Source organism: Scardinius erythrophthalmus, assembly GCF_964197995.2.
Source record: "Scardinius erythrophthalmus genome assembly, chromosome: 1".
Lineage (NCBI taxonomy): Eukaryota > Metazoa > Chordata > Actinopteri > Cypriniformes > Leuciscidae > Scardinius > Scardinius erythrophthalmus.
The window spans coordinates 71,345,361-71,373,327 of record NC_138221.1 but is presented as its reverse complement, the minus strand read 5'-3'; the positions used below and the strand labels follow the sequence as shown (position 1 = coordinate 71,373,327).

The following is a 27,967-nucleotide window of genomic DNA, read 5'->3' as shown; positions in this document are numbered from 1 at the left end:
TTAAGAGAAATTATGATTATACTGGATATATATATATTTTCCATGAAGTTCTGAATCTTTCTCAAAACATTTTTATTAGTCATATACAAAATAAAAGAAGCTGTAATTCAACAAACATATATTATATACAACAATACATCAATAAATTAGCCACATCTGAGAAATGGTTAACTGCATGGTTCAAATCCACAGTCATTAAATAGGAATACAGTGTTTGTATCTAGATTGCAAAAAGTACAACAATTCAATCAATAAATAGTTACAATTTACCCAATGTGTTACTGTGTTTCATACAAAGCACTGCAATATATCTTATTACAACCCATTGAAAAAATAACTAAAACATATTCTATCAATGTTCACCAATCATAAACTCACATTTCATAGCTTTATTCGATGACTCACAAATCTAGTGTCAAATATAAAAACCTGTACAGTCACTTGCTTACCAAACAATGCGATGAACTATTAGACTAAAGATTGAGAACATTGCCATTAATGTGCTGACTGAAAAAACGTTGCTTTTTAATTGGATTCATTGATAATCCAAGACCCATTAAAACAATGGCAGGTCCTGTTGCATAGCCTAACATTAAATTAATATAGTCACACAAAAATAATATAATACCAATGACAATAGCTCTGTCCCAAAACTTAGTGAGCTTCCATGTCACCTGCTCACACAGGCATCTTGTTACTGATTTGACACAAACGGTGTGTCTCACAGTAGGTGCGTAAGAGTCTCGGTTACAACTGATTCTGACATTAGGGCCTATCCCACGTTTCCATTGTTTTCCTATGTAAACACACTAGTCTGATCATTGCACTCGAATCTTATGCAGCGTCTCGTGGTCGACGTGCCGCTCTATATCAAGTTAAAACAAGTTTTAAAAAACACGTCTTGAAATCTAGTGTTTTTGACAGCGTATTGCATTTTTCAAAGCATAAACGCATTCTTTGTGAATGGCACCTTTCGTTTCTACACCGGACTAGACAAAACACAATAGAATGTATTATAATCAGTGTTGCTGTCTACACTAGATGCGACGCAAAACAACAAATCCCAGATGCCCCGTTCAATTTCTGATGTACTTCACGTACTCGCGATACTTCTGACATAAGTTACACCATGTCTACACTGGATGCGACAGTTCAGCCGCAACAGCTTAATTCAGTCTAAACTGGATGTGACAAAGTGACCATTGCAAATCCATTTGTTCACGTCAGAAATAGCGTGAGCACCATAGACTGTAAAAAAATATGTACGAGTATATATGCGTGACGTCACCCGTATGTTTCTGAAGAGCATTTTTGAAGCCCAAAGTGGGAGGAGCCGGCCGTTGCCATCTTGGCAGTGCGTCACTCCCGGATAAACAAAACTGGGCAAAGAGGCGGATTAACTGAAGTGTCGTGACGCTAACAGACAGCAGACAAACGGCTAGTAGTGACATCAGCGGCAATCCACCTGTCACTGAAGTGGCCACACCCTTAATTATGCAGAACTTTAAGGCTTAATATTATTTAAATGCACGAGTTATAAAAATATTCACCCCCCTCACAGTTGTCATGAAGGGCAAAGTTAGCTTTATAGACCAGAAACCCTTTTTGCACCAGGCTGTAAACATGTTTTTTTTTTGCTGTAAAGTTGGGCATTTTAACATGGGGGTCTATGGGATTGCCTCTTTTTTGGAGCCTGTCTCTAGAGTCCAGTCGATGAACTGCAGTTTAAGTCACTTCTGTGTTGGATCTGTGTTCAAGAGAGAGAAAGGAAGGTTGCCGCTTTGTGAGCATGTGAAGTACGTTAGAAATAGAGTGAGGCATCAGTTAGTCTGGGATGTGTCATGTTGCCACATCCAGTGTAGACAGCATCACTGATTATAATGGGTTCTGTCTGCTGTTGTCACCGCTCGCATCTAGTGTAGACACGCTGTTAGAGCCGGTTCAGTTGAACTCCTTTTAACTTGAGTACCGCGTTTTTAGAAAGCCGCATCATGTGTGAGTCACTGCAAAAGACATGAGTACAACGGTCAAACACATCCGTCTAGCACAAGTTTACATGGAAAAAGTACATGTTTACAGTTGAAATAACCCAGCATTTTTTAGAGTGTATGTTTATCTATACTTTGGAATACTGAATGAAACAAAAGTGTGTTTTAAGTGTGAAGTAAGTCCACCATCTTTAATATTTTTTTTGACTGAGCTTGTCGAAATGCATTTTGGGACTGGATATACTGTATTTGGTCAAATCAGGTTGTCGTTGTTGCGTACCTCTTGAAATAGAGTCAGGAATGTGTCTACAATGATACAAGCTAGGGTTTGGAATAGAGCTAATAAACACACAGAACATTTACCTTTGCAGTGGTGACTGTATCTCACTGAAATATCTTTCTCCTCAGCAGTCATTTTACGAGAGTGCTAAAACACAAACTACCACAAACATAACAAAAAATCAATACTACAGTATATGTGCACATAAGTGTACAGTGTGGCGCTTATCCAAGAACTACATTAAACACCACAGAGAAGTGCTGTGTGAAACAAGTGTGTTGAAAACCTCAGAGAAAAACTCAAAAAAGCTGCTTTTCAGAAAGAGTGGATGTGGCGAGTGCAATATGTGAGCAAAGAACTCTAACAACAGTCATCAAACTGCTGAAACCGTTGTTTCCAGAACACTGAAATACTGACTGGTGTGGCCTTGAATCTGTGATGTGAGGTAAGAGGGCAGTGCATTCATGTCACAGTGAATCAGTTTCATCGGTTTATTTTCATCTTAAAGCAATAGTTCATCCATAAATGAAAGCTGTCATACTTGCCCTTGCATGACTGCAAAATAAGGGCGATCAAGATCAGGCGCCAGTTTCATAAACATAGGCATTATGTTAAGACTGTCTGACTGGCCAACTAGCAGTTAGCCAAGAGGCAAGCAGTCTTACTTTTCAGTATCAAATAAGGCCAATCTACTTTACGTAACTGACTTAAAGTTATGAACAATCACAAAAAATTAGGGATGCACGATATATCGGCCATCATATCTGTATCGGCCGATATTTGTTCATTTTTAATGTTATCGTTAAAGAAAATTTAACCGATATATTAAAGCCGATAAATAATGTATTATTTCCTTCAGCTGAGACACTTTAAATGCGCACAGAATTGCTTGAAATACGGTAAAGTGCAACAGTCTGTCATATCGGCTACTTAAAAATTATAATGAGAACATCATAATTGTGTGTTTGGGACATGGATTTTAATGGTGAGACTTTTGTTTTTGTAATCAATATACAAATTTTTATTTAGATTTATCAGCCAATAAATAGGTTATCAGCTTTCAAATATAAAGATCTATCGGTATCGGACAAAATTTTCATATTGATTTATCGCCCTGAATCCTTCATTTTGCTGTCTGTACATTATTCTGTTTATTACACGATTGCTTATTACTTAATATTTAACAATATTCAATTCTGAAATTACTTAAATTTCATTACATAACCTCAGATAACTTGGAATATAGAGGCACAAGTCAAACACATTATACTTTCATTATAACTTCAAGCGATTGTTTCCTTTTTGGAGCTTGGTTGTAGAAAAAAATCAGTCATAGGGCCCTATCTTGCACCCAGCGCAATTGACTCTGTACACCGAGTATCACTCATATCATCATATCATGTATCATTCCTATTTTGCACCCGACGCACAGTAGACTTTTCTCTCCACAGACGCATGTTGGTAAATTAGGGAATGAACTTGCGCTCCCGGGGCTGGTTCAGTGAAAAGAGGAGCCGTATTTCGGCGCAAAGGTTCCCTGGTGCTATTTTGCAGTTTCAGAAAACAATTCCACCACAGACCAGGAAAAATCCAGTCTAAAGTCAGTGGCGCGTTAAAATAGGGCCCATAGTGGTTTGGATCAACATGAGGTTGGGCGTATGGCAGTTTTCATTTGCGAGTAATCTATCACTTTAAATCAACTGCAGTGAATGATCTGAAAGTTCTCAGGGTTTTAACACTTTGCCTACATCAGGGCTATAAGTTGAAGAACTTCTGGTGCTTTTTGTGTGTGTAAATCACACTGAACATTTGTCCTGAGAAAACAATAGGGAAGAGCATCTCAAAATAAGCCCATTTCATTAGTGCATTTCACTTACCCTGATCATCTCTTACAGAGAAATCTCATTTCAAATGCCTGTACATACAGTAGTTCTGCTCTGAGTCAACATCTGTCCATCAGATCCAGAACATGAGCAAGACAGGGTTGACAATCACATAACCTTTTAAATACTATAGCTCTGTTCCAAACCCTAGTGAGGGAATGCCTTGCTATAGATCTGAAACGCAGCCTTGAACTGATCCGTACTGAAGTGAAACAGAGCAACACTGTACTCAATAGAGTTTGAAGTTAGCATGCTGCTAAGCTAACGCAACAATACTGCTAATAAGCAAAATAATAAATACCACAAACAAATATATCCTTACTATCCAGACATTTCAGCAATGATTAAAGTTACCATAATGTAAAAACTATCCACTTTTCCTTTCCCCCGCTCCTTTTCAATCCCTCCCCAATCAAACCAACTCCCAATGGATAAAAGTCCCTCTCTACTGTAATTTTTTCTTCTGTATATGTCCCTCAGTAAGTATAACTGACATTTAAGGTGTATTTTTCCCTGCCTATTAAGATGATGGGAAAGGCTCCGGCATCCCTGCGACCTTACATAGTAGGAGTAATTTGGAGAATGGATGGATAGATTCTTTTATTTTTCAGTGAGCTTGTTAACGGTCCGTGAAGGACACATGCAATGCTTCTTAGTTTGGTGTTTTCATGTTGAGGCCGGGGAAACCAGACAGAAACCCATTATAATCGGTGATGCTGTCTACAATGCTGGTCAGTTCACTAGGTTTTGGAACAGATCCACATCTTCATCGCTTTGCAGATGATTTAAACTTAGCTCTTGCTATTCTTGTTCCCAAAATGGATAAATTGTGCTGGAAGAAAACCACAATCTGGCTACGCGCCGTTATGAAGCGTCACACTGGGTGTGTTACAGACAGCTACAGTAAAGTTTTATCTTTCAACAAAACCCAGATGTTCTGAGATATGGAAGGAGCCATTATGAATGTACACGGTATATATTACGTTATAATATTCACTTAAAGAATACAGCAGGACACTTACACAGTGAACAACACTGTCACCTGACCACATACACACACAGCACGCCCCATTGCACGTGTCTATTTACTAGAAAAGCAATCAGACTTCAATAATAAGCCACTTTTGGTACAATTGCAAAATTGATATCAAACTATTTTTTTTTGTTCATATAAATAACAGTTTTTTTTTTCTGTTTTCGTTTTCCGGAAAGAAAAACAAAGTTTTTTTGAAGTAAGACATCAGAAACCCTTTTGCTAACGATTCAACAATAAAGCCTGTGTTAAGTTCCAGCCCATCCATATAAAGCACAGAACAACAAAACTACAGCTCTACGACTGAACAAAGCTATGATCAACACTTTACCAACACGGTTTACCAACTAAAAGCAAATAAATGCCTCATCTTTGCGATGTTTTTTAGGAAAGACTTTTTCTCACAAGTCATGTCTGCAAAAGATGAACGTCACCTGCCAGACTCTCCCATGCATAAAAACTGTAGTTTATTGCCTCTCCTGCTCATATTCCTCAGAATATAACTTGTAAACATCATTCCACTAATGGAATTGAACTCAACAGGAAAGAAATTTGATAACTGAAAATAATTGTTACTTGCTTTGTGAATTACAAGATCCTTACTTCTTATACCATTTCTGTTAGAACAGTGAATACCTTTAGTTTTTCCCATCAGTATATCATTCAGTGGACAATAACAAGCACAGGCGACTCAAGCTGGAGCTGAACCCAAAAACGTAAAGTTAGTCAACTTTCTGAAAAATTAGAGTTGAATGTCCAGGCTCTTTTCCATATGATGAAAGCATATAGTTAACATATCTCACATAGCGCTAAAAGGATTTAAAAAGAAAAGTACCATGAAAGGATATAACTTTTGCATTACATCCATCAGATAGTTCTGACAACATCTGACAATAACATCTGATAGTTTTCCATCAGGAACACACACAAATTCAAGTGGTTATTCGTTAACTATTAACTTCGTCAGTGCTTGCACATTAGAGGTCTTCACGGGTCCACCTCGACTCAAAAAAAATGTAGTTGCCCCGGTCTCAGGTAATTTTAAATAAATGTGCTTTTACCGAATAGACCAGAGAAGACTAAAATTCTTTTAAAATGTGCCAAATTTTCATTACTAGTTTTGTGCGCTTAACAATATTTTATTTTATTTTATATCAATTTATATGAGAATGTTACTCAGTCAATCTGTTCTTCTGTGTGTAAATGCTTATTTGCTTATTAACATTAACACTAATATTGTAATATTATGTGCAGGTAATACCAGGTATTGATTACAAAAAATCATCTAAATGCAGGTGATGCCAAACTAATCACAAACAATTAAGTCATAACTGTATACTTTCTTCTTGTTTTTCTTCAAACAAAACAATGTGTGAAACCAATGTGAAAAAAATATTTTTGCAGTATAGGCTACATAATCTGGGAACATGGCTTACGTAAATGGATTGGAGAATTAAATTCATCTACAAATAAGTTGAGAAGAGATGGGCATACTTTAAAAGCTACAAGTGTTTCTTCATTTTCAACCTGTCAAAGATGACAGTCACCAACAGCCACTGGCGTACAGGGTGAAGCATGTGAAGGGTGAAGCATGTGAAGCCTTGGGTCTTATATTATTGGCTTTTTCTTTTTTTTAAATGTATTTATGCATGTTGTGTTTGGGTAGGAAGTGATTCGGGTCGATCCATGCCGGGTACAGAGTGAATGTGGCAAAGGCTCATATATAGCACTTTCATTTGTACACCCACAGCACTTTACAATCATATCAGGGACCCGGGAAGATCTCTAATGCACATATTTGACTTTGGTGTGCCTAGATGTCCCTCGTCAGGTCTGATGTCAGTGACGAATGCTATCAGTTCTTGAGTGTCTTCAATCACAGGCTGTTTACATGTTGAAGTGTGACTTTTCTGATCTGGTCACTGTATGCTTTCTCTGTATGGAAAAAATAAACCAGCACAAAAACTTCTCCTTTTGTGTTCTATGGACCAAGTGACACGGGCTTAGTACCAAATAATGGTGACTAAATTACAACTTTTAAAATAATTTTTGGGTTAAGCTCAAGTCTGTATAATATTGTAATTAATGAAATATTGATACAAATTGAATCTCTAAAAAAAAAGTCCTTTATCTTTTTCTGAGAGATTTTAGTGTTGCCTGTTTACATTTGTAAGGTCAAAGAGTAGATTTCTGAATGTTTTAGCGTGAATCTGATTACTGAAATGTTGATAAAAAATGTTGGGTAACACTTTATTTTACAGTGTCCTTGTTACATGTTACATGTACTTACCATAGTAATAACAGTAAATTATGTAAAATTAAATGCAACTAACCCTCAACCAAACCCTAACCCTATAGTAAGTACATGTAGTTAATTAATATTACTCAGTACTTAAATGTATAAATACAGTGTAACACTGACACCTTAAAATAAAGTGTAACCAAATGTTGTTCATTAAGAACAAGGGCTGCAATTGATGGATTAATCTCTAAATAGAAATAATAAGTCCTTTATCTTTTTCTGAGAGATTCTGTCTACACTTTTATGGTCGTAGAGTAGATTTCTGAATAGATTTGAGCATGAGTAAACCTGTGCCTGATGGATCCCCTTCCAGAACGGTTCCGGGTCAGTGCATTAAGACCGTGCTTGTGTTTTGGACTTGACGATGGTGATGACGCTGGTGGTGGCCACTTTCGTGACGGGACCCCTGTGGGCCACAGTCCTGGCGAAGCTCTGCAGAGCCTCATATTTGGAGCGCAGCAGCTCCAGCTCAGCTTTAATGCTGGCGTTCTCCGAGACCAGCTTCTCCACCTCGTGCTGGAGCTCGATCTTCTGCTTCTCCAGCTCCTCCTTCTGCGTCACACGCTTCACGCGACAGCTGGCGGCGTAGCCTCGGTTTTTCAGCGTGCGTCGACGCTGTTTCAACTGCAGGATTTCATCTTTGGTCAGGCCGCGCAAGTGCTGGTTCAGCTCTCGCACAGACATGGATACCAGTTCATCATCCGTAAGACTCGTGCCATTCTCACCTGGCTCTCGCTTCACCTGCAGATCAAGTCACCTTCATTTAAACAGCGCTTTTAACTATATAGATTGATTCAAAGCATCTTTACAGTGATAATAAATAATTAAAGTAACAGAGATTGCAAAGTTAGTTGCAAAGTCACTTTATAGTCAGTAGAATGTCTGTTGGAGAAGCATCTCAATGAAGAGTTTGCAGATATTAAGCAGACACTCTACTAACACACCACCAACACTCCACCAACACTCCACCAACACTCCACAACCCTCCACCAACACTCCACCAACCCTCCACCAACACTCCACCAACACTCCACCAACACTCCACCAATACAACACTAATGCTCCACCAACACTCCACAACCCTCCACCAACACTCCACCAACCCTCCACCAACACTCCACCAATACAACACTAATGCTCCACCAACACTCCACCGACACTCCACCGACACTCCACCGACACTCCACCGACACTCCAACGACACTCCAACGACACTCCAACGACACTCCACTAATACTCCACCGACACTCCACCAACACTCCACCAACACTCTACCAATACAACACTAATACTCCACCAACACTCCACCAGCCCTCCACCAACACTCCACCAATACAACACTAATGCTCCACCAACACTCCACCGACATTCCACCGACACTCCACCGACACTCCACCGACACTCCACCGACACTCCACCAGCACTCCACCAGCACTCCACCGACACTCCACCAGCACTCCACCGACACTCCACTAATACTCCACCGACACTCCACCAACACTCTACCAATACAACACTAATACTCCACCAACACTCCACCGACACTCCACCAATACACCACCGACACTCCACTAATACACCACCAACACTCCACTAATACTCCACCAACACTCCACTAATACTCCACCAACACTCCACTAATACTCCACCAACACTCCACTAATACAACACTAATACTCCACCAACACTCCACCGGCACTCCACTAACACTCTACCAATACAACACTAATACTCCACCAACACTCCACCGACACTCCACCAATACACCACCGACACTCCACCAATACACCACCAACACTCCACTAATACACCACCAACACTCCACTAATACTCCACCAACACTCCACTAATACTCCACCAACACTCCACTAATACAACACTAATACTCCACCAACACTCCACCGGCACTCCACTAATACTCCACCAACACTCTACCAATACAACACTAATACTCCACCAACACTCCACCGACACTCCACCAATACACCACCAACACTCCACTAATACACCACCAACACTCCACTAATACTCCACCAACACTCCACTAATACTCCACCGACACTCCACTAATACTCCACCGACACTCCACCAACACTCCACCAACACTCCACCAACACTCCACCAACACTCCACCAACACTCCACCAACCCTCCACCGACACTCCACCGACACTCCACCAGCACTCCACCAGCACTCCACTGACACTCCACCGACACTCCACTAATACTCCACCGACACTCCACCAACACTCTACCAATACAACACTAATACTCCACCAACACTCCACCGACACTCCACTAATACACCACCAACACTCCACTAATACTCCACCAACACTCCACTAATACTCCACTAATACAACACTAATACTCCACCAACACTCCACCGGCACTCCACTAATACTCCACCAACACTACCAACATACCACTACTCCACTAATACTCCACTAATACTCCACTAATACTCCACTAATACTCCACTAACACTCCACTAACACTCCACCAACACTCCACCGACACTCCAACGACACTCCAACGACACTCCAACGACACTCCACCAGCACTCCACTGACACTCCACCGACACTCCACCGACACTCCACTAATACTCCACCGACACTCCACCAACACTCTACCAATACAACACTAATACTCCACCAACACTCCACCAGCCCTCCACCAACACTCCACCAATATAACACTAATGCTCCACCAACACTCCACTAATACTCCACCAACACTCCACCGAAATTCCACCAACACTCCACCAACCCTCCACCGACACTCCACCGACACTCCACCAACACTCCACCAGCACTCCACCGACACTCCACCGACACTCCACTAATACTCCACCGACACTCCACCAACACTCTACCAATACAACACTAATACTCCACCAACACTCCACTAATACACCACCAACACTCCACTAATACTCCACCAACACTCCACTAATACTCCACCAACACTCCACTAATACTCCACCAACACTCCACTAATACTCCACCAACACTCCACTAATACTCCAACACTCCACTAATACTCCACCAACACTCCACTAATACTCCACCAACACTCCACTAATACTCCACCAACACTCCACTAATACTCCACCAACACTCCACTAATACAACACTAATACTCCACCAACACTCCACCGGCACTCCACTAATACTCCACCAACACTCCACTAATACTCCACCAACACTCCACTAATACTCCACCAACACTCCACTAATACAACACTAATACTCCACCAACACTCCACCGGCACTCCACCAACACTCTACCAATACAACACTAATACTCCACCAACACTCCACCGACACTCCACTAATACACCACCAACACTCCACTAATACTCCACCAACACTCCACTAATACTCCACTAATACAACACTAATACTCCACCAACACTACCAACATACCACTACTCCACTAATACTCCACTAATACTCCACCAACACTCCACCAACACTCCACCGACACTCCAACGACACTCCAACGACACTCCACCAGCACTCCACTGACACTCCACCGACACTCCACTAATACTCCACCAACACTCTACCAATACAACACTAATACTCCACCAACACTCCACCGGCACTCCACTAATACTCCACCAACACTCCACTAATACAACACTAATACTCCACAAACACTCCACCGGCACTCCACTAATACTCCACCAACACTCCACTAATACAACACTAATACTCCACCAACACTCCACCGGCACTCCACCAACACTCTACCAACATACCACTAATACTCCACTAATACTCCACTAATACTCCACTAATACTCCACTAATACTCCACCAACACTCCACCAACACTCCACCAACACTCCACTAATACTCCACTAATACTCCACCAACACTCCACCGGCACTCCACCAACACTCCACTAATACAACACTAATACTCCACCAACACTCCACCGGCACTCCACCAACACTCTACCAACATACCACTAATACTCCACTAATACTCCACTAATACTCCACTAATACTCCACTAATACTCCACTAATACTCCACTAATACTCCACTAATACTCCACCGACACTCCACCGACACTCCACTAATACTCCACCAACACTCTACCAACATACCACTAATACTCCACTAATACTCCACTAATACTCCACTAATACTCCACTAATACTCCACCAACACTCCACTAATACTCCACCAACACTCCACTAATACTCCACCAACACTCCACTAATACTCCACCAACACTCCACTAATACAACACTAATACTCCACCAACACTCCACCGGCACTCCACCAACACTCTACCAACATACCACTAATACTCCGCTAATACTCCGCTAATACTCCACTAATACTCCACTAATACTCCACTAATACTCCACTAATACTCCACTAATACTCCACCAACACTCCACCAACACTCCACTAATACTCCACCAACACTCCACCAACACTCCACCAACACTCCACCAACACTCCACCGACACTCCACCAACACTCTACCAACATACCACTAATACTCCACTAATACTCCACTAATACTCCACTAATACTCCACTAATACTCCACTAATACTCCACTAATACTCCACTAATACTCCACTAATACTCCACTAATACTCCACTAATACTCCACTAATACTCCACTAATACTCCACCAACACTCCACCAACACTCCACTAATACTCCACCAACACTCCACTAATACAACACTAATACTCCACCAACACTCCACCGGCACTCCACTAATACTCCACCAACACTCTACCAACATACCGCTAATACTCCGCTAATACTCCGCTAATACTCCGCTAATACTCCGCTAATACTCCACCAACACTCCACCAACACTCCACCAACACTCCACTAATACAACACTAATACTCCACCAACACTCCACCGGCACTCCACTAATACTCCACCAACACTCTACCAACATACCACTAATACTCCACTAATACTCCACTAATACTCCACTAATACTCCACTAATACTCCACTAATACTCCACTAATACTCCACTAATACTCCACTAATACTCCAACGACACTCCAACGACACTCCAACGACACTCCAACGACACTCCACCAGCACTCCGCCGACACTCCACTAATACTCCACCGACACTCCACCAACACTCTACCAATACAACACTAATACTCCACCAACACTCCACCAGGCCTCCACCAACACTCCACCAATATAACACTAATGCTCCACCAACACTCCACCAACACTCCACTAATACTCCACCAACACTCCACCAACACTCCACTAATACTCCACCGACACTCCACCGACACTCCACCAACCCTCCACCGACACTCCACCGACACTCCACTAATACTCCACCGACACTCCACCAACACTCTACCAATACAACACTAATACTCCACCAACACTCCACCAACACTCCACTAATACAACACTAATACTCCACCAACACTCCACCGGCACTCCACTAATACTCCACCAACACTCTACCAACATACCACTAATACTCCACTAATACTCCACTAATACTCCACTAATACTCCACTAATACTCCACTAATACTCCACTAATACTCCACTAATACTCCACTAATACTCCACTAATACTCCACTAATACTCCACTAATGCTCCACTAATGCTCCACTAATGCTCCACTAATGCTCCACTAATGCTCCACTAATACTCCACTAATACTCCACCAACAGTCCACTACTACTCCACCAACACTCCACCAATACAACACTAATACTCCACCAACACTCCACCAACACTCCACCAACAGTCCACTACTACTCCACCAACACTCCACCAACACTTCACCAATACAACACTAATACTCCACCAACACTCCACCAACACTCCACCACAACACTAATACTCCACCAACACAACACTAATACTCCACCAACACTCCACCAACACTCCACTAACACTCCACTAATACTCCACCAACACTCCACTAATACTCCACCAACACTCCACCAACACTCCACCAACACTCCACCACAACACTAATACTCCACCAACACAACACTAATACTCCACCAACACAACACTAATACTCCACCAACACTCCACCAACACTCCACTAACACTCCACTAATACTCCACTAATACTCCACTAATACTCCACCAACACTCCACTAACAATCCACTAACACTCCACTAATGACAGTTAGTAGACATGTAGGTGCAATGTTACTTATAGTCAACTGAATGTGTTAAAGGGACCGTCAAAATAAAGTGAAACCGAATTATATGAAGGGATTGGAAAGCCACTGCTCCCCCATGGTTTCAGAGATGGCTTGCTGTAATGGTCTCTGTCTTAAACCTTGAAAAAATAGGGTTTATTGAAGCAAAGTCTTGTATTAGTTTCCCCAAGGTCTGGGGTCCCTTCCTCCAACATTTACATGACAGCAGAACTTAAAGATTTTAACACATCGATTACTATGATTTTTGTGCTGATTTCGATCCCCATCTTTACGTGATTTATCTTTCTCCTTTGTACTTTATTTAGGCACTTATGTCATTTGTTATGTTGTCTTGGCTTTTTTTTTCCTTTCTTTTTTTAGGGGGGAAGGTAGGAGATATGGTTGTTTATGTTTGTTAACTTTTGTTGTTCTTATAAAACTAATAAAAACAATACTGAGAGATAAAACCCCATAAAACCCCATAGAAAAATCTCAAAAGTCCTAGCGGCGAATTAGACTTCCGGGTTCTGACGTCATACATGAACTAACAATGAACAATTGACGATTAATTGATGTTAAATTCATAATTTTTTAAACACATTTTTAAAACAAAATTTGCATTTGAATTTGTTAACCAAGATGCACTAACGTGGACAATGAATAAAAGTTTTTATTAACTAATATTAAAAAAGATTTATAATAAAAAATATAATATATAATATTATAATAATATAATAAATTAAAATATTACTAATTTTTAGTTCATGATTGCTTCGTTTCCTGTTACTAAAAGAAAATATGATTAAATTGTGTGATTTAATACTTTTCTTCTGCGGTCTTAAGCTTTGAATTGTGATTTGGAGACACTTGCGTTTGAAACATCATCTGAACATACAGTACCTTGAGTGCTTTGTTTCCCTTGTTTGTAGTAGTCATACCACGAGAGCCGCTCTCCACTGCCCCGCTCGACAGGTCTGAGAAAACAGCAGAGATACGGTCACACACACACACGCTTCTCAGATCTTCAAGCTCACAACTGTGTTCAAACGTTAATCGAAATACATGCAGTGAATTGCTATGTTAATCTAAGATATGTTAATTTCAAACCAAGTTTGAAACAAGAAACAAACAAAAAACAAGAGGTGTTCTACTTTAGTGATTTTCTATTTTATCATGAAAGAAAAAAAAGCTTAAAAAGTAATTGTACATCTCTTCTCAACAAGCCACGCTATTTAGGGTATCATTCATGTCAAATCACTAACCATAAGTATGAGCAACATTAGCGGTGGGTATGATATGACCAAATCTTATATCACGATATGAGTAATTTTATTTCACATTAAAGATTTAGATATTTTTGCTTTAAATAAGGTTTTAATATAATTTTTTTTTACATATTTTTGATTCTCGCCAATAATTTTAATATCAAAAAACAAATACTTGCATGACCATGGCGTAACAGTACCACATAAAACAGAACGGCAAGAAATAATGTGGGCCTGAACTGTGATAATATGTAATGTTTCTGTTGCTTGCCTTGAATAGCATTACTACACTGCAAAAACATTTTTTTCTTACTTAGTATTTTTGTCTTGTTTCCAGTCCAAATATCAAACATTTCTTAAATTAAGATGCATTTACTCAAGTAGTAAAATGACATAAGATATTAAGTCTTGTTTTCTGGGGAAATTAATCAAAATTAAGTGAGTTTTTGCTGAAAACAATCAAAATGATCTACCAATGGGGTGAGAAAAATAATCTTGTATCTGTTTAAATTAAAATAAATTTTTCTCACCCCATTGGCAGATCATTTTGCTTTTTTTAAGCATCAACTCACTTAATTTTGATTAATACCCCCTGAAAACAGGACTTAATATCTTATGTCATTTTACACATCTTGATTTAAGAATTTTTAGATATTTGGACTGGAAACAAGAGAAAAATACTAAGTAAGAAAAGCATGTTTTGCAGTGTAAAGAGAAGAAATCACTAATGATGTTGCTTTGGGTGGATGATATACCTGTAGACACAATAAACCAGTAAAAATTTGTTAAACGGTAGACATTTTTGATTATCGTCTCCATCGCAGTTACACTCACATGATGTTGTGCTGTGCCATCATGAAAATCAACAAGATAACTTCGCACTCATTTTAAAGTGACCGATCCATGACATGAAATCCATCTAAATTTAAATGATCTCATGGATGTGGCTGTTGTGGGTCATAGTGCTACAGTAAATGTGGCATATTCAGATTACTTTGATGTGGTTCTTTTACATTTATCGTGTTTTAAATTCATATTGCCCGTCGTGCACAGATACCCTAAAGTCACCGGGGTGACGGTGCCACCGGCTTGGGCCCGTCATCGCTGCTCGCAGCTATATTTTAACATTTATTTTACACAGAGTCGAAGTACAAGTCAACAAGCAATCCAAAAATTAGAGTCAGTAAACAGGCAAAAGACAATTCTCAGTTCAAATAATCTCAGCCTGCAGGAGCCAATGAGACGTCATTCCTACACACACACACACACACACACACACACACACACACACACACACACACACACACGCTCCCAAAAAAACAGAGACAAAACTCAAGGCTTGTAACAGGCAAGGCACTACAATAAAAAGCAGTTACTGCAAACAACCAAAAGTCCCTGAGAAGCACCAAACTGCTGCCATCTGGGAAGATAACAACTAAAAGCAACAACACACACTGAACTGAAGCACCAAGAATTTACTCATTGTGAATTAAATTCTTCTGTGGGGATTAAACTGAAGCAGATGTGTCACAGTGGGGATGTTGTCACACGGGCAGAGACATGCTCCTCTCTCTAAAACACACCTTCGCCCAGTTTTATGGTGGGTGTCCTCTCTGACTGCAACTGTGGAGAAAGGTGTGCTACATTTGATTAAATCTTGATGGACTTGCACAATCAAATGTCCAACACCATCAGCGAAGGATGCAAGGACAACTGACAGACTCCTCTTAGAGAGTAAGCGAAGGATGCAAGGACAACTGACAGACTCCTCTTAGAGAGTAAGAAGACCTCAAGTACCCGGGAAGAACAGGACATCTCATTGGTCCACAGGCAGTTTCTGCCCATCTTCAGACTAATTATCCCTAAGGTTTAGGACCCGGACCACCATAACAATACCGTAGGACCTATTGGATGTAGGTGTCAGCAGCCATATCTCCCTGTAGCACAAAACTGGTTGCCCACTGAAGCTAAGCAGGGCTGAGCCTGGTTATTACCTGGATGGGAGACCTCCTGAGAAAACCAGGTTGCTGCTGGAAGAGGTGTTAGTGAGGCCAGCAGGGGGCGCTCACCCTGTGGTCTGTGTGGGTCCTAACGCCCCAGTGTAGTGACAGGGACACTATACTGTCAAAGAGCACCGTCCTTCGGATGAGACGTTAAACCGAGGTCCTGACTCTCTGTGGTCATTAAAAATCCCATGGCATTTCTCGTAAAGAGTAGGGGTGTAACCCCGGTGTCCTGGCCACATTCCACCCGTTGGCCCTTACCAATCATGGCCTCCTAATAATCCCCTTACATTGAATTGGCTCTATCACTCTCTCTCCTCTCTCCACCTATAGCTGGTGTGTGGTGAGGGCACTGGCGCCGTTGTTCTGTGGCTGCCGTCGCATCATCCAAGTGGATGCTGCACACTGGTGGTGGTTGAGGAGAGATCCCCTGATATGATTGTAAAGCGCTTTGGGTGTACAGTAGTACATATGAAAGCGCTATATAAATGCCCGATTCTATTCTATTCTACAGCAGTGTTAGCTGAAACAAAGACAGATCACAATGATCCATCCAAATACATTCATAACTATTTTTGAGAACCTACACATTACATCCATACCTTAAAACTAATGTAAACTAAAACACATTCATTTCATACTTACATACATACATACATAAAGAAATAAGTATTCTCAGTGATCGCTATTTTTTATTACATGAACCCATCTATGCCATGAACCCATCTGGTTTAAACTATAAGAGTACTTTGCTGAGAGAGAAACAGATGTACAGTATGTATGTGAGGATATATCATATATTGTGTTAAAAACATAACAGTTCCAGTCTCTGTTTTTATTTTTTTATTTTAATCTGTTTTGGCTTTAGTTTTTTATCAGATGATAAGGCATCCTGAGAACATCCTGTTGCCATTTACTGTCACTGTTAGGGACTACATTTCTAGCAGAAGGATGACATTTATTGGTTTAACCTAAAAAGTAGCACATTAATACATATATTTTGCCTTTAATATATGGTATATGCATTGTGTTAAGCGTAACCGCTCCACGTCGTGCCAAACAACTCTTTTGCTGTTCTAAATTAAGTTCAGGGAAGGAGGAGACTGGAGTCGGCAAGGTAAAACTTTTTTCCGTCATCAACCATGTTTGAGAAAGTTAGGCTACTCTTGCTGCCCTGTAACATGTTATGCAACTCTGAAACACAGAGGTGTCTGGGTTCACAGCACCGTCCAGAGGCGCACACTCACACTCACACACACAAAAAAAAATATCTGTAAATTTCACCGTCTACTCCAGGAACTGCGCCTGGATGACAGCCGTTTCCAGCGCTACTGGAGGATGACCAGAGCCCAGTGCACGGACTTATCAAAAAGCTGTTAACTGATTGGCTTGCGCAACAACGTGTCATGCGAATTATACGCTCAATTTGAAATTTTTCACCAAGACACGATTGAGGCGAATATCGGGCGTTTGCCGTCTTTACATTGACTTTGTCTTTGATTTTGACTTTTGTCTTTGCATTGACTTTGGATAAAACCTAAGAAAAATATTTAAATTTGCACTTGGTGTAAACACAGCATAAAGACACAATGCGCAAGTGGTTGCGCAAGCCAATCAGCTCATTAGCACTCGAGCCACCAGTCTCACTCTGTTCCCATGGCTCTCGGCACCGCCCTGCTTGACACACACAGCTTCACAGGGCTTATCCCTTTAAACTACCGCCCAAAACAGCATATCTTAACCCATTTTGCGCTTGACATGGCTTTTGATAGTTTCTGCTAGGAGGAGGCACCACCGAGCCACAAGACAGACGGGAGAAAAGTTGTTATCTGAACATTGTTTGCCAAGCAACATTAATGTGCTGCGCATGTGTTGTTAGTAGATTACCCACACCTGATGATATTCTGCTTGTTTGCGACCCTATGCTAATTAGCGCTGCTCTTTGTAGATTGTGTCAGTCATTAATGGAATTGAGCTGTATTCTTTCATTTGCGCATTATCTGCAGAACCTTCCACTCCCATCAGCACTTTTATTGGTCTTGCACTAATTTGCCCGTTTAGTAAATCTGGCCCTTAAAGGACAAGTTCGGTATTTTACACTTAAAACCCTGTTTACAGATCGTTTCTGATGAAATAGAACGGTTAAGATTAAAATTTGGACACATGCTGCTGTCCCGAGAATTTTAGGTTTCTTTCGCTTCCCCCCCCCACCTACAGAATGGCTGCATATGGGCACTGGAACAATCCTTCCAAAAAACGCATTAAACTTTCGTTTTCAAAGATGTGAAACTCACCGAGTGCTCAGGGGTGTTCACTGATATGCTCACACAAAAATCGCTTTTTTATTGTAGGTTTTATCGTAGTTTTTGTGCAAGTTTTTTTTGTTTGTGTTTGACAAAAACTACGATAAAACCTGTTGGAAAGCATCTTTTGCAGCGATTTTTGTGTGAGCATATCAGTGAACACCCCTGAGCACTCGGTGAGTTTCACGTCTTTGAAAACGAAAGTTTAATGCGTTTTTTGGAAGGATTGTTCCAGTGCCCATATGCAGCCATTGTGTAGGTGGGGGGGGGGGGGGGGGGGGGGAAGAAGCGAAAAAAAAACAAAAATTCTCGGGACAGCAGCATGTGTCCAAATTTTAATCTTAACCGTTCTATTTCATCAGAAACGATCTGTAAACAGGGCTTTAAGTGTAAAATACCGAACTTGTCCTTTAAGGCCGGGGAATACTTAATTTTCTTAGGGCTGTGAAACAATTAATCACGATTAATCGCATCCAAAATAAAAGTTTGTCATTAGGAAATACGTGAGATAAGAAATTAGAACCTTGATCCGTTAGGTCCGTTTACGTTAACCCTAAAGTCGTGAAGAAATTCGTAAGAGCTTTTGTCACCGTTTTACCAGTTATAATCCTTAACAGAATAGCTTCTGGATACCGAGTAGCAACACATATGATCGTCAATAAATACTGACAACCGAATTTAGTGCGGGAAAGTGGACCCACACAATCCACAAGAACATGTTCAAACGGTTCACCTACTGCAGGTATAGGACAGAGAGGAGCAGGCGGCAGGAGCTGGTTAGGTTTTCCACCCACCTGACAGTTATGGCATGTTTTACAATACTACGAGACATCAGTTTTTAACCCTAACCAAAATAGATGTTGGAGCACCCGGTTATAAGTTTTGGTTATCCCAATGTGTCCAGACCAAAAATGGTCATGGGCCAGACTCAACACATGTTGTTGGAATTCCAAGGGCACCATAATTGACCTATCGGTAAGCCCCTCCCCTCGAACGCAGGTGAGCCAATGGCAGTTGAGAATCAGTTGCACGGGTACTGGAACGCAGACATCTTTAGGTTTTAGTGCCATAGAGAAACATTGGAAGAACCAAAGCTCTCATCGGTTTGATGGTGTTTATGCTACAAAAATGGTAAAACGATGTGCCTGAGGTACTTGTAACACTGATTCCATGTATCCTGAGAGGATGGGCAATGGAATTTATTTTATTCCATTTCCTAAACCCAAACAAGACAGAGCAAAATGTCTGCTTTGGATTAAGCTGTGTATTAACCTCAAAAGAGAAAATTAACTATAGATCTGATATAGATATAACTATGGATATAACTGTCGCAGAATTTGGAAGGTTGAGGTATGCTTTGTGCTTTAATCACTTGTATTTTATGTATCTAATAAACTTTATTTCTTTATCATTCCTGGTATTCATTTAGTAGTTTGAGCCTCCAGGCTAACGGCGCCCCAGACACCAATATTTTAACAATTCATAAGATTTTGGTGTGAAGATAAAAGGTTAGGATTAGGATTTTTCCCCTCGGTAGTATTACAGCACCCTGTGTTTATTAGCACGGTTTGTTGTTTGCTTTAGGAAACTGATAGAATGCTTGAACCTGAATGAAAACACTGAGTTAAGGCATTAACAAAAGGACAGGTGAATACATGAAGAGAAACAGAAATGAAGAGAAATAAAACAACAAATAGAGCAAGGGAACGGGGGGAGGGGGGTTGGTTAGAGGAAACAGCCTTGTGAAAAATGCATCCTCAGCACATTTGGGCTAGCTTGCAAAATGAAGGGTAAAAAACCCTGATCTCAGCAAGGACCCCAACCAAGGCACCAATTAGGAAGTTGTGTAGCTGAACTTAAATGACTAGAGCGTTCATTTCCAACCTTCAAACCCTGGCAGCATTCATAAATTTAGAGGATGCAATGATGCAATGATACATAAATTACAGTATGCATACATATGATAAATGCTGAGCTAACAAAAGCGCTGTGGCCTTGTGTCCCTGTGTCATGTGTTAATGATTGCTTTCCTTTACCGAGGCCTCAGGGATTAGTCCACAGATGGATGCCATTGGGCCGACTATGCTAAAGAAACACCGACCTGCCCCATTTACCTGTCCTCTACAGCACAATGTGACCCTTCAATAAAATAAAACACTGAAGATACACACAGCTCTCTGGAGTACCTGATTTTTTTGTGAAGTATTTCTTTATAACAAGCGTAAAACCACTTAACCACTCTCTCATATCACTCCATGATTGCTTCTCACATAATAAATAAAGGAGCATGAAACATACATCTGAGTGGAAATAAGAACATTAATAAATAAAGTCATTATTTGATTATTGCTGCTTTGAAACAATCTGTATTGTAAAAAGTGCTATATAAATAAGGTGACTTGACATTATACTAATGTAAATTGAGTATTTAACAATAATAATATTATAATACAATATGTTATAATAAAAGAGTATTAATAGAATAGTTATAACAATAATAATTAGTATTATCATGATTATTATTATTTTATTTTACAGAGGAACAGTAAAATCACAATGCTAGCATTTATGGTTGTCCTAATTTCTTTGCTTTCAAATGTTAAACCATTGAGCTTTTATTTTGGCGGGAAATACCGTAGGAAGACCTTAAAGGGTCATGAACCCCCAAAACACATATTTTGAGAAGTGAACAGATATGTACAGGCTGCATATTAGTGAAAACACTAAAAGCACTCATAAATTGTATTAATAAGTGGAAATTGGTTATTTTTCAGAGCAATTTCATTCTTCCGGGTTGAAAAGCAAAGTCGAAGTAAAGTCACTAAATGTGAGGTAGAAGCATGCCGTCGGTGCGTGTGACTGGCTGCGGGCACGATTCTACGTCAGCTGGGTTTGAGCCATTCTCTGAATTTATTCATGAGAAAGACCTTGTTCAATCCAATCACTGCGATGTATTACGCATGAGATCGCATTACAGCGGAGAATTCAAACAACATGCATAGAGCACACAAGAGCAGTTTCTGCAAGCAAGCCCTATATGATGATATCTAGGTAAAAGAGGCTCTATGTGATGGGATTTATTTGACCTCAGTGACGTGAGACAGCTAGCAGACGGTCAGTTTAGCCAGTCTGTCTGCTTCCTGACCTGGGCCCCAGTTAGTCAAGGTTAACTTGAAGACTATGTGCCATATTACTAGAGAGAAGAGCGGCACAGGTCAGGTCTGCCCCAAAAATGAACCCTATATTATTTTGCAGACACCACTTAGACAGCCAGCCATTGAGTGAGGACAGTCTACTAACTATCTCATCACTCCTGCAAACAGGAAGGGGGCCAGAGCAAATTATAGTGCCTGACATCGTACTTGCGAGTTCACACACCTCTTTAACGTTAATTTTAGTGATCTCCGACTGGCAAAGTCAAACATCACTTTTAAATTAGCTTTGATGCCAGGCGCTCTGACTCCCGGCAAACATGTGACTATGGTGGCTGGTGTCTCTATTTTCACTTTCCGTGTAATAGAATCACCAATAACTAGGGCACATTCAACAGGATTCTCAGTGGGTGCTTCACTGAGTGGAGAGAACCTATTTAATGGAAGAGCGGTGTTTTGTCCTGCGACTACAGCGTCTCACAGTCACCCAGTTGCCCTGCTGCACGGGCTCTACTTCAGCCGGAACCGAACAATGTACAGAGCTCACTAAGCTAGTTGCATCCAAAGCAGTATCTAAAGCCCTTGCACTCTTACTATCCTCGATTAAAGTTTGGATGCGTGTCTCTACTTCTCAAATCTTCTCCGTCAGCCTGTCTATTTCTCTGCATTTATCACATGTGTAGCCCTCACCGCTGACAGAGAATGCTATACTATACATGTGGCAGGCAGTGCAAGTGACAATAACAGGAGAAGACATGGCTCACCGTGTTTGTTTACTGACCCGACTCGTAAAAGTCCATCAAAAGTCCATCAGCGTGCGAGAGAAAAAAAAAATGGTAAGCACAGATGGCACGTTAACAGGTTAGCAAAATGCTAACGCATATGCTGATTTAGATTAAAGTTAGTGATGTCAAATTAATGTGACATACAATACAGAAATATAAACAGCAAGGAAAGATAGAAAAAAACAGATTAAAAACAAAGCTAGGTTATATGGAGCAATCAGCAACAATCCCAATCCACTCAGGAAGACAGGAAATTGATGTGCAGCAGAAGAAAGGAAATCATTGAGGTTTGGAATGACATGAGTGTAAGTAAATGATGACAGAATGATAATTTTTGGGTAAAGTAAGCCTTTAAACCCCATTAGCCCATCCCTAGTGCTGCCCAAGATAGAGAGAAGTACAGTGAACGATCATTATGGAAATAGACATTTAGTGAAAGCCATCATCAGGTTTCAGGATACTAATGTACATGCAAGTCATATTCTAACCTGCTGACCTCTCAGAAGCCCTGATGCCCCTTAATGAAGACTGCCACTGGCTTAGCAACCCTGCATTTCATTTCATGCATGATCAGCACCTCTCTCTCTCTGATCTGCCTCATCAAGTACAACCAGAAAAGATAAAAAGAAGAGGAAACGAGTAGTTTTATGCAGATCTAATCATCTCTCCCTTCAAGAGAGTCAAGTCAATTATCAAACAAGCTCCGTGTGTCGAGCACCATTTAACTGCAAATTAAAAATCAGACTGGGCCGATGGCTAGGGTTGTGTTTCTTCAAGACGGGCATCAATTTATGCACAGAGGGCAGGGAAGCCATAAACTAGCGGCTATTCAGAGCGTGAAAAGGAGATGCAAATTATTCTGAAGTTTCAGCGCCATTAACAGTCAATAACCCAACGGAAGCAATGTTGATAGATAGACAGTGATAGAGGAGTGGGGCTGGCCAAAAACATCTCGAGAAGTGTTCTCTCAAAGCCAACCCTGCTTACACTGCAGGAAAAAGCCTCATTAGTCAGCTGTAAACACACCGGAGCCCAACTTTTGTGAAGAGATTGAATTTGAGAGCTCAATGAAAGGTAGATTCATTATTGGCATTTGGAGACACCCTCAGACACTGTAAAAAAAGATTAGAGTCTCTTTCTAATGCTGTATTGATTTTGCAGGGCTGCACACACGGGTAAGGCTTGGAATGCAAAAAAAGCTCTTATAAACTATAAGATAACATTTATTTCCTGAGTTAAAATACAGGGCAAAGTTTGGACTTGAAGTAAATCTGGCAAATATTAAATGGCAGGGCCAAAAACCTGAGTTATCAAATAAATCAAATGTACTAGAACGGCGTTAGAAAAAAAAAAAAAAAGAAGAGAACAGGACACGAGACGTTTCATAGCTGACTTTAATGAACAAGTCTGAATGACCGGTTGACCAGCTAAAAGAGGTAATCGGCAAAAAAGCACTGATGATCTGACATGCATGTTGAAGTTTAGCGACGTCCATTGTAAAATTCTGCTGGAATGAAAGTGTCAGTGATCCCTCACGAGGTCGCATCTTCAATTTGCGATCAAGGTTGGTGAATAAATGCACTCATGCAACCTCTGTGCTACAAGAGAAAGTAAAAACTTAACATTTGAAATTATTGGAATTATACCACCTACAGGCCAATTAAGTGAAGTGACGTGAAAGTATATCATAAAATTATATACATATTTGGTCGTTTACTCGATACAACACTGAATTTTCATGTTGTTTGGTTCCATTAACAGTTCTTGAACACCTGATTTTTCCTCGATGAAAGTACATGTTACGTGGGGAAAAGAAAAATAATAGTTAAGGAACTGAAAATTAGAATATAGGAACCAAAATGGTTAAATTACTTATTACAGACTAGTTAAAATTAGAATTCAATATATGGTATAATATATATACTTCATTGAAAGTTATTTGTCTTTAAACCCAATTGTTTGTTAAATTCGAGCTCTTCGATGCAGGCTTATTCTGCATTAATCCTACTATATATTATCTTTGAATAAAACATTCTTGCACAGTGTTACGTCTCAAAGAAAGAAAGAAAGAAAAAACACATAGCAACAGCAAGAAAAAGACAACTGCGGTAAAAATAAAAAAAGACTCTCTCACTTACACTGAGTTTCATCAGACACCCCTCCCAACACCCCCCAAAAACCCTATTGATCTCTCCTGGAGTCCCGAGCGCTGCATTCAGGAGGACCGAGGGACTGTTGTTTCTGCAGAGACCGCATTAGAAACGCAAGATTTCAGGAGCACCTCCTCCACTCATTAAACACTTTCTTTAGGTTGCATCAACTCCTGTCCCAGCAAACCTTCAGCCGATGAATGGTGGATCATTTTGACCAGAAATACCAGTCACAGACAAAGGGAAAGCTGGAATGATGGAAGCATTGACCACAGTACATCTTTCAAATGAATCTACACCCCTGCTGCTTGATGAAGGCGCTCATCTGTTCAGGTGCCATTACATCCAGCTAGATGGGGTTTATGACACAAAAGGGCGTTCTTATTAATGCCAGGCAGATTCAGGCTTGCCCAAAGTCATTGCTGATTAGGTCAAAAGTCTCATTACACAAATTTGTCCAAATACATGAATGTGCACCACACAAAACAACACCTCATTCAAAATCCTCTGAAACCGGGATCATTTTTTTGTTGTTCCGTCTTCCAAGCTGAAATTTTAATATCTTCTTATTTTTGTTAAAGCTGTTGAGTAAACGAGTGTGCACAATAAAATCACAATGGCATTTGAATAAAAGGTTGAACTGTGTTCTCAAGACATGTTCATATCATTAGCAGGTCAGGGCAACTAAAATTGTAAGATGTTTTAAATTACAACATTTGTTGACTATTTCTGATTTTACGGTTTATATTTGACTTTTTACAGTTGAATGCAGGTTCAATTTTTTAGGTTAAAGGTTCAAAGCTTACATCATATAGTGTGACAACACATGCCACATTATTGGCCATTTTGCTAATGTGTTTAATTATTTTTTTGTTTTGTTTTTGTTTTGTATGTTTGTTTTTTGTAGCAATACAAAACTCCGCAAAATATAATTCCAGATTAGAGCTGTGTTCAAATGTTTATGTCCTATACTGCAAAAAAACAAACAAAAAAAAAACACATTACATGCATATTTCCTAAATGAATGTGCAATATTTAAAAAGCTTTTAGGCACTTAATTTTTTACAGTCTCTAACCATCAGCTCAATTCAGATGCTTATTGCAATAAGGAGTGCTGGAGATGCTCAGATACATGTTGTATGCGTATCATATTATAACAGCAAGCAATTCAGAAAAGCAGCCATAGATAATTATTAGGATAATGATCAAAAATGTATAATTTAAAATGGAAATCACTTGTGACAGAATTAAAACTCTGCAAAACACACAAGCATTCAAACAGGTCTTTTTTTAAAGGTCTCTGAAAAACGCTCAGCAACGTTTATTAATCGAAATTATTCGATATTCCCACTAACAATCATGTTTTTGAATGTCATACTGTAAAGCACATGATCATCACGCAAATTTGGAATATAGATCCGGCAAATGATTCCTGAGCTGAGAAAAATTCATAAACCGAGCAGCATTATGATGAATCAGCATCTACGTTCTGATTAAATCTTCTTTCCCTCCGATATTTACCTAGATCTGAAAAACTGCATAATAAAAGAATAAATTCCCCCAATCAGAAATCATAATATCTGAATACATTATCATTGCATATTGATAAACACGCGCGCCTTACCTGGTGCTGAAACACACAGCGCCCTTATGATGAAACAGCAGCTTTGTGCTGGTGTGTGTGTGTGTGTGTGTGTGTAATCCACACATTTCTGCACATCCCCCTAGCTGTCACTAAAATACCTCTAATTCACAGCAACACACGCAGGGAATCCCCATAGACTTGCGCGCCTTTGATTTCAATAACGCTTATTAAATATGTTTACGACACAAAGCGGCTCGTTTGCAGCTGTGAATCAACATAAATGCACGTGCGCGTATATAGAGCTGCTTTAGGTATTTATGATATTGATATAATATGACAGTAAGTGGAGGCGTGCATGCACACTCAGCACAACAACACTCTCACACATTTCATGAAACAGTAATCGAGTCGACTCACCTGAACAACAGAAGCCTTTCTCTATGCGCGTGTGGAGTGAGTCCAGAATCCAAAGTGTGTTTGAGTGAAATCAGACGTGTAATGTTATTGTTGCTCGGATTCTCTTTCTCTTGTACTGAAATCATCAGACGTCATATGATGTTTGATCACGTGGCTTCATTCATGTAGGCTCTACGACACCGCTCATTTAAAGGAGCAGTCTTCAATACAATTGTAATCATTAAAATTATACATGTTTGTTTTTAAATAATTCCTCATTCATGATTTATGGAGGGTGCTTCTAAGTAACATCTCAACATACCAGTTTTAATATTTTGTTTTATAATTTATACAAGAAATTACACATTAAATACTGTGTAAATGTCAGTGTAATTGGACAGTCGATTATATGACGATTGAAGTGTCACGCCACTGTTAAGTGACAAAAAAGAATTACAATCAGTGTTTGTTAAAAATGACAATTCAAATTAGCTTCCAAATTGCAAAACACCTTTTTTGGTTAAGCAAAAAAAAAAAAAAAAAAAAAAAAAAAAAAAAAAAATCAGTGGCATAGCTGGCATGACTTCCTTCAATATGTGTCTTTTTAAAGAGTACATTTTCTCTGTCCATTTAAACAAACTCAAACATTTCTAAT

At 40.0% G+C, this 27,967-nt stretch overlaps 1 protein-coding gene across 2 annotated transcripts; it reads right to left on the bottom strand.

Annotated features, from left to right (window-relative positions):
• Positions 1-46: 46 nt before the first annotated feature.
• mafga (v-maf avian musculoaponeurotic fibrosarcoma oncogene homolog Ga) lies at positions 47-27,481 on the bottom strand. 2 transcript variants are annotated; one of them, XM_081371343.1, is made up of 4 exons: positions 27,334-27,428; positions 16,522-16,561; positions 14,574-14,647; positions 47-8,227 (listed from the first exon to the last, which is right to left on the bottom strand). In XM_081371343.1, the coding sequence occupies exons 3-4, from the start codon at positions 14,607-14,609 to the stop codon at positions 7,820-7,822; spliced, it is 444 nt and encodes a 147-aa protein (XP_081227469.1). In that variant the 5' UTR covers positions 14,610-14,647; positions 16,522-16,561; positions 27,334-27,428; the 3' UTR covers positions 47-7,819. The 2 variants fall into 2 exon arrangements, with proteins under 2 accessions (XP_081227469.1, XP_081227468.1); XM_081371342.1 differs by lacking the exon at positions 16,522-16,561 and having other exon boundaries at positions 27,334-27,481.
• Positions 27,482-27,967: the final 486 nt, after the last annotated feature.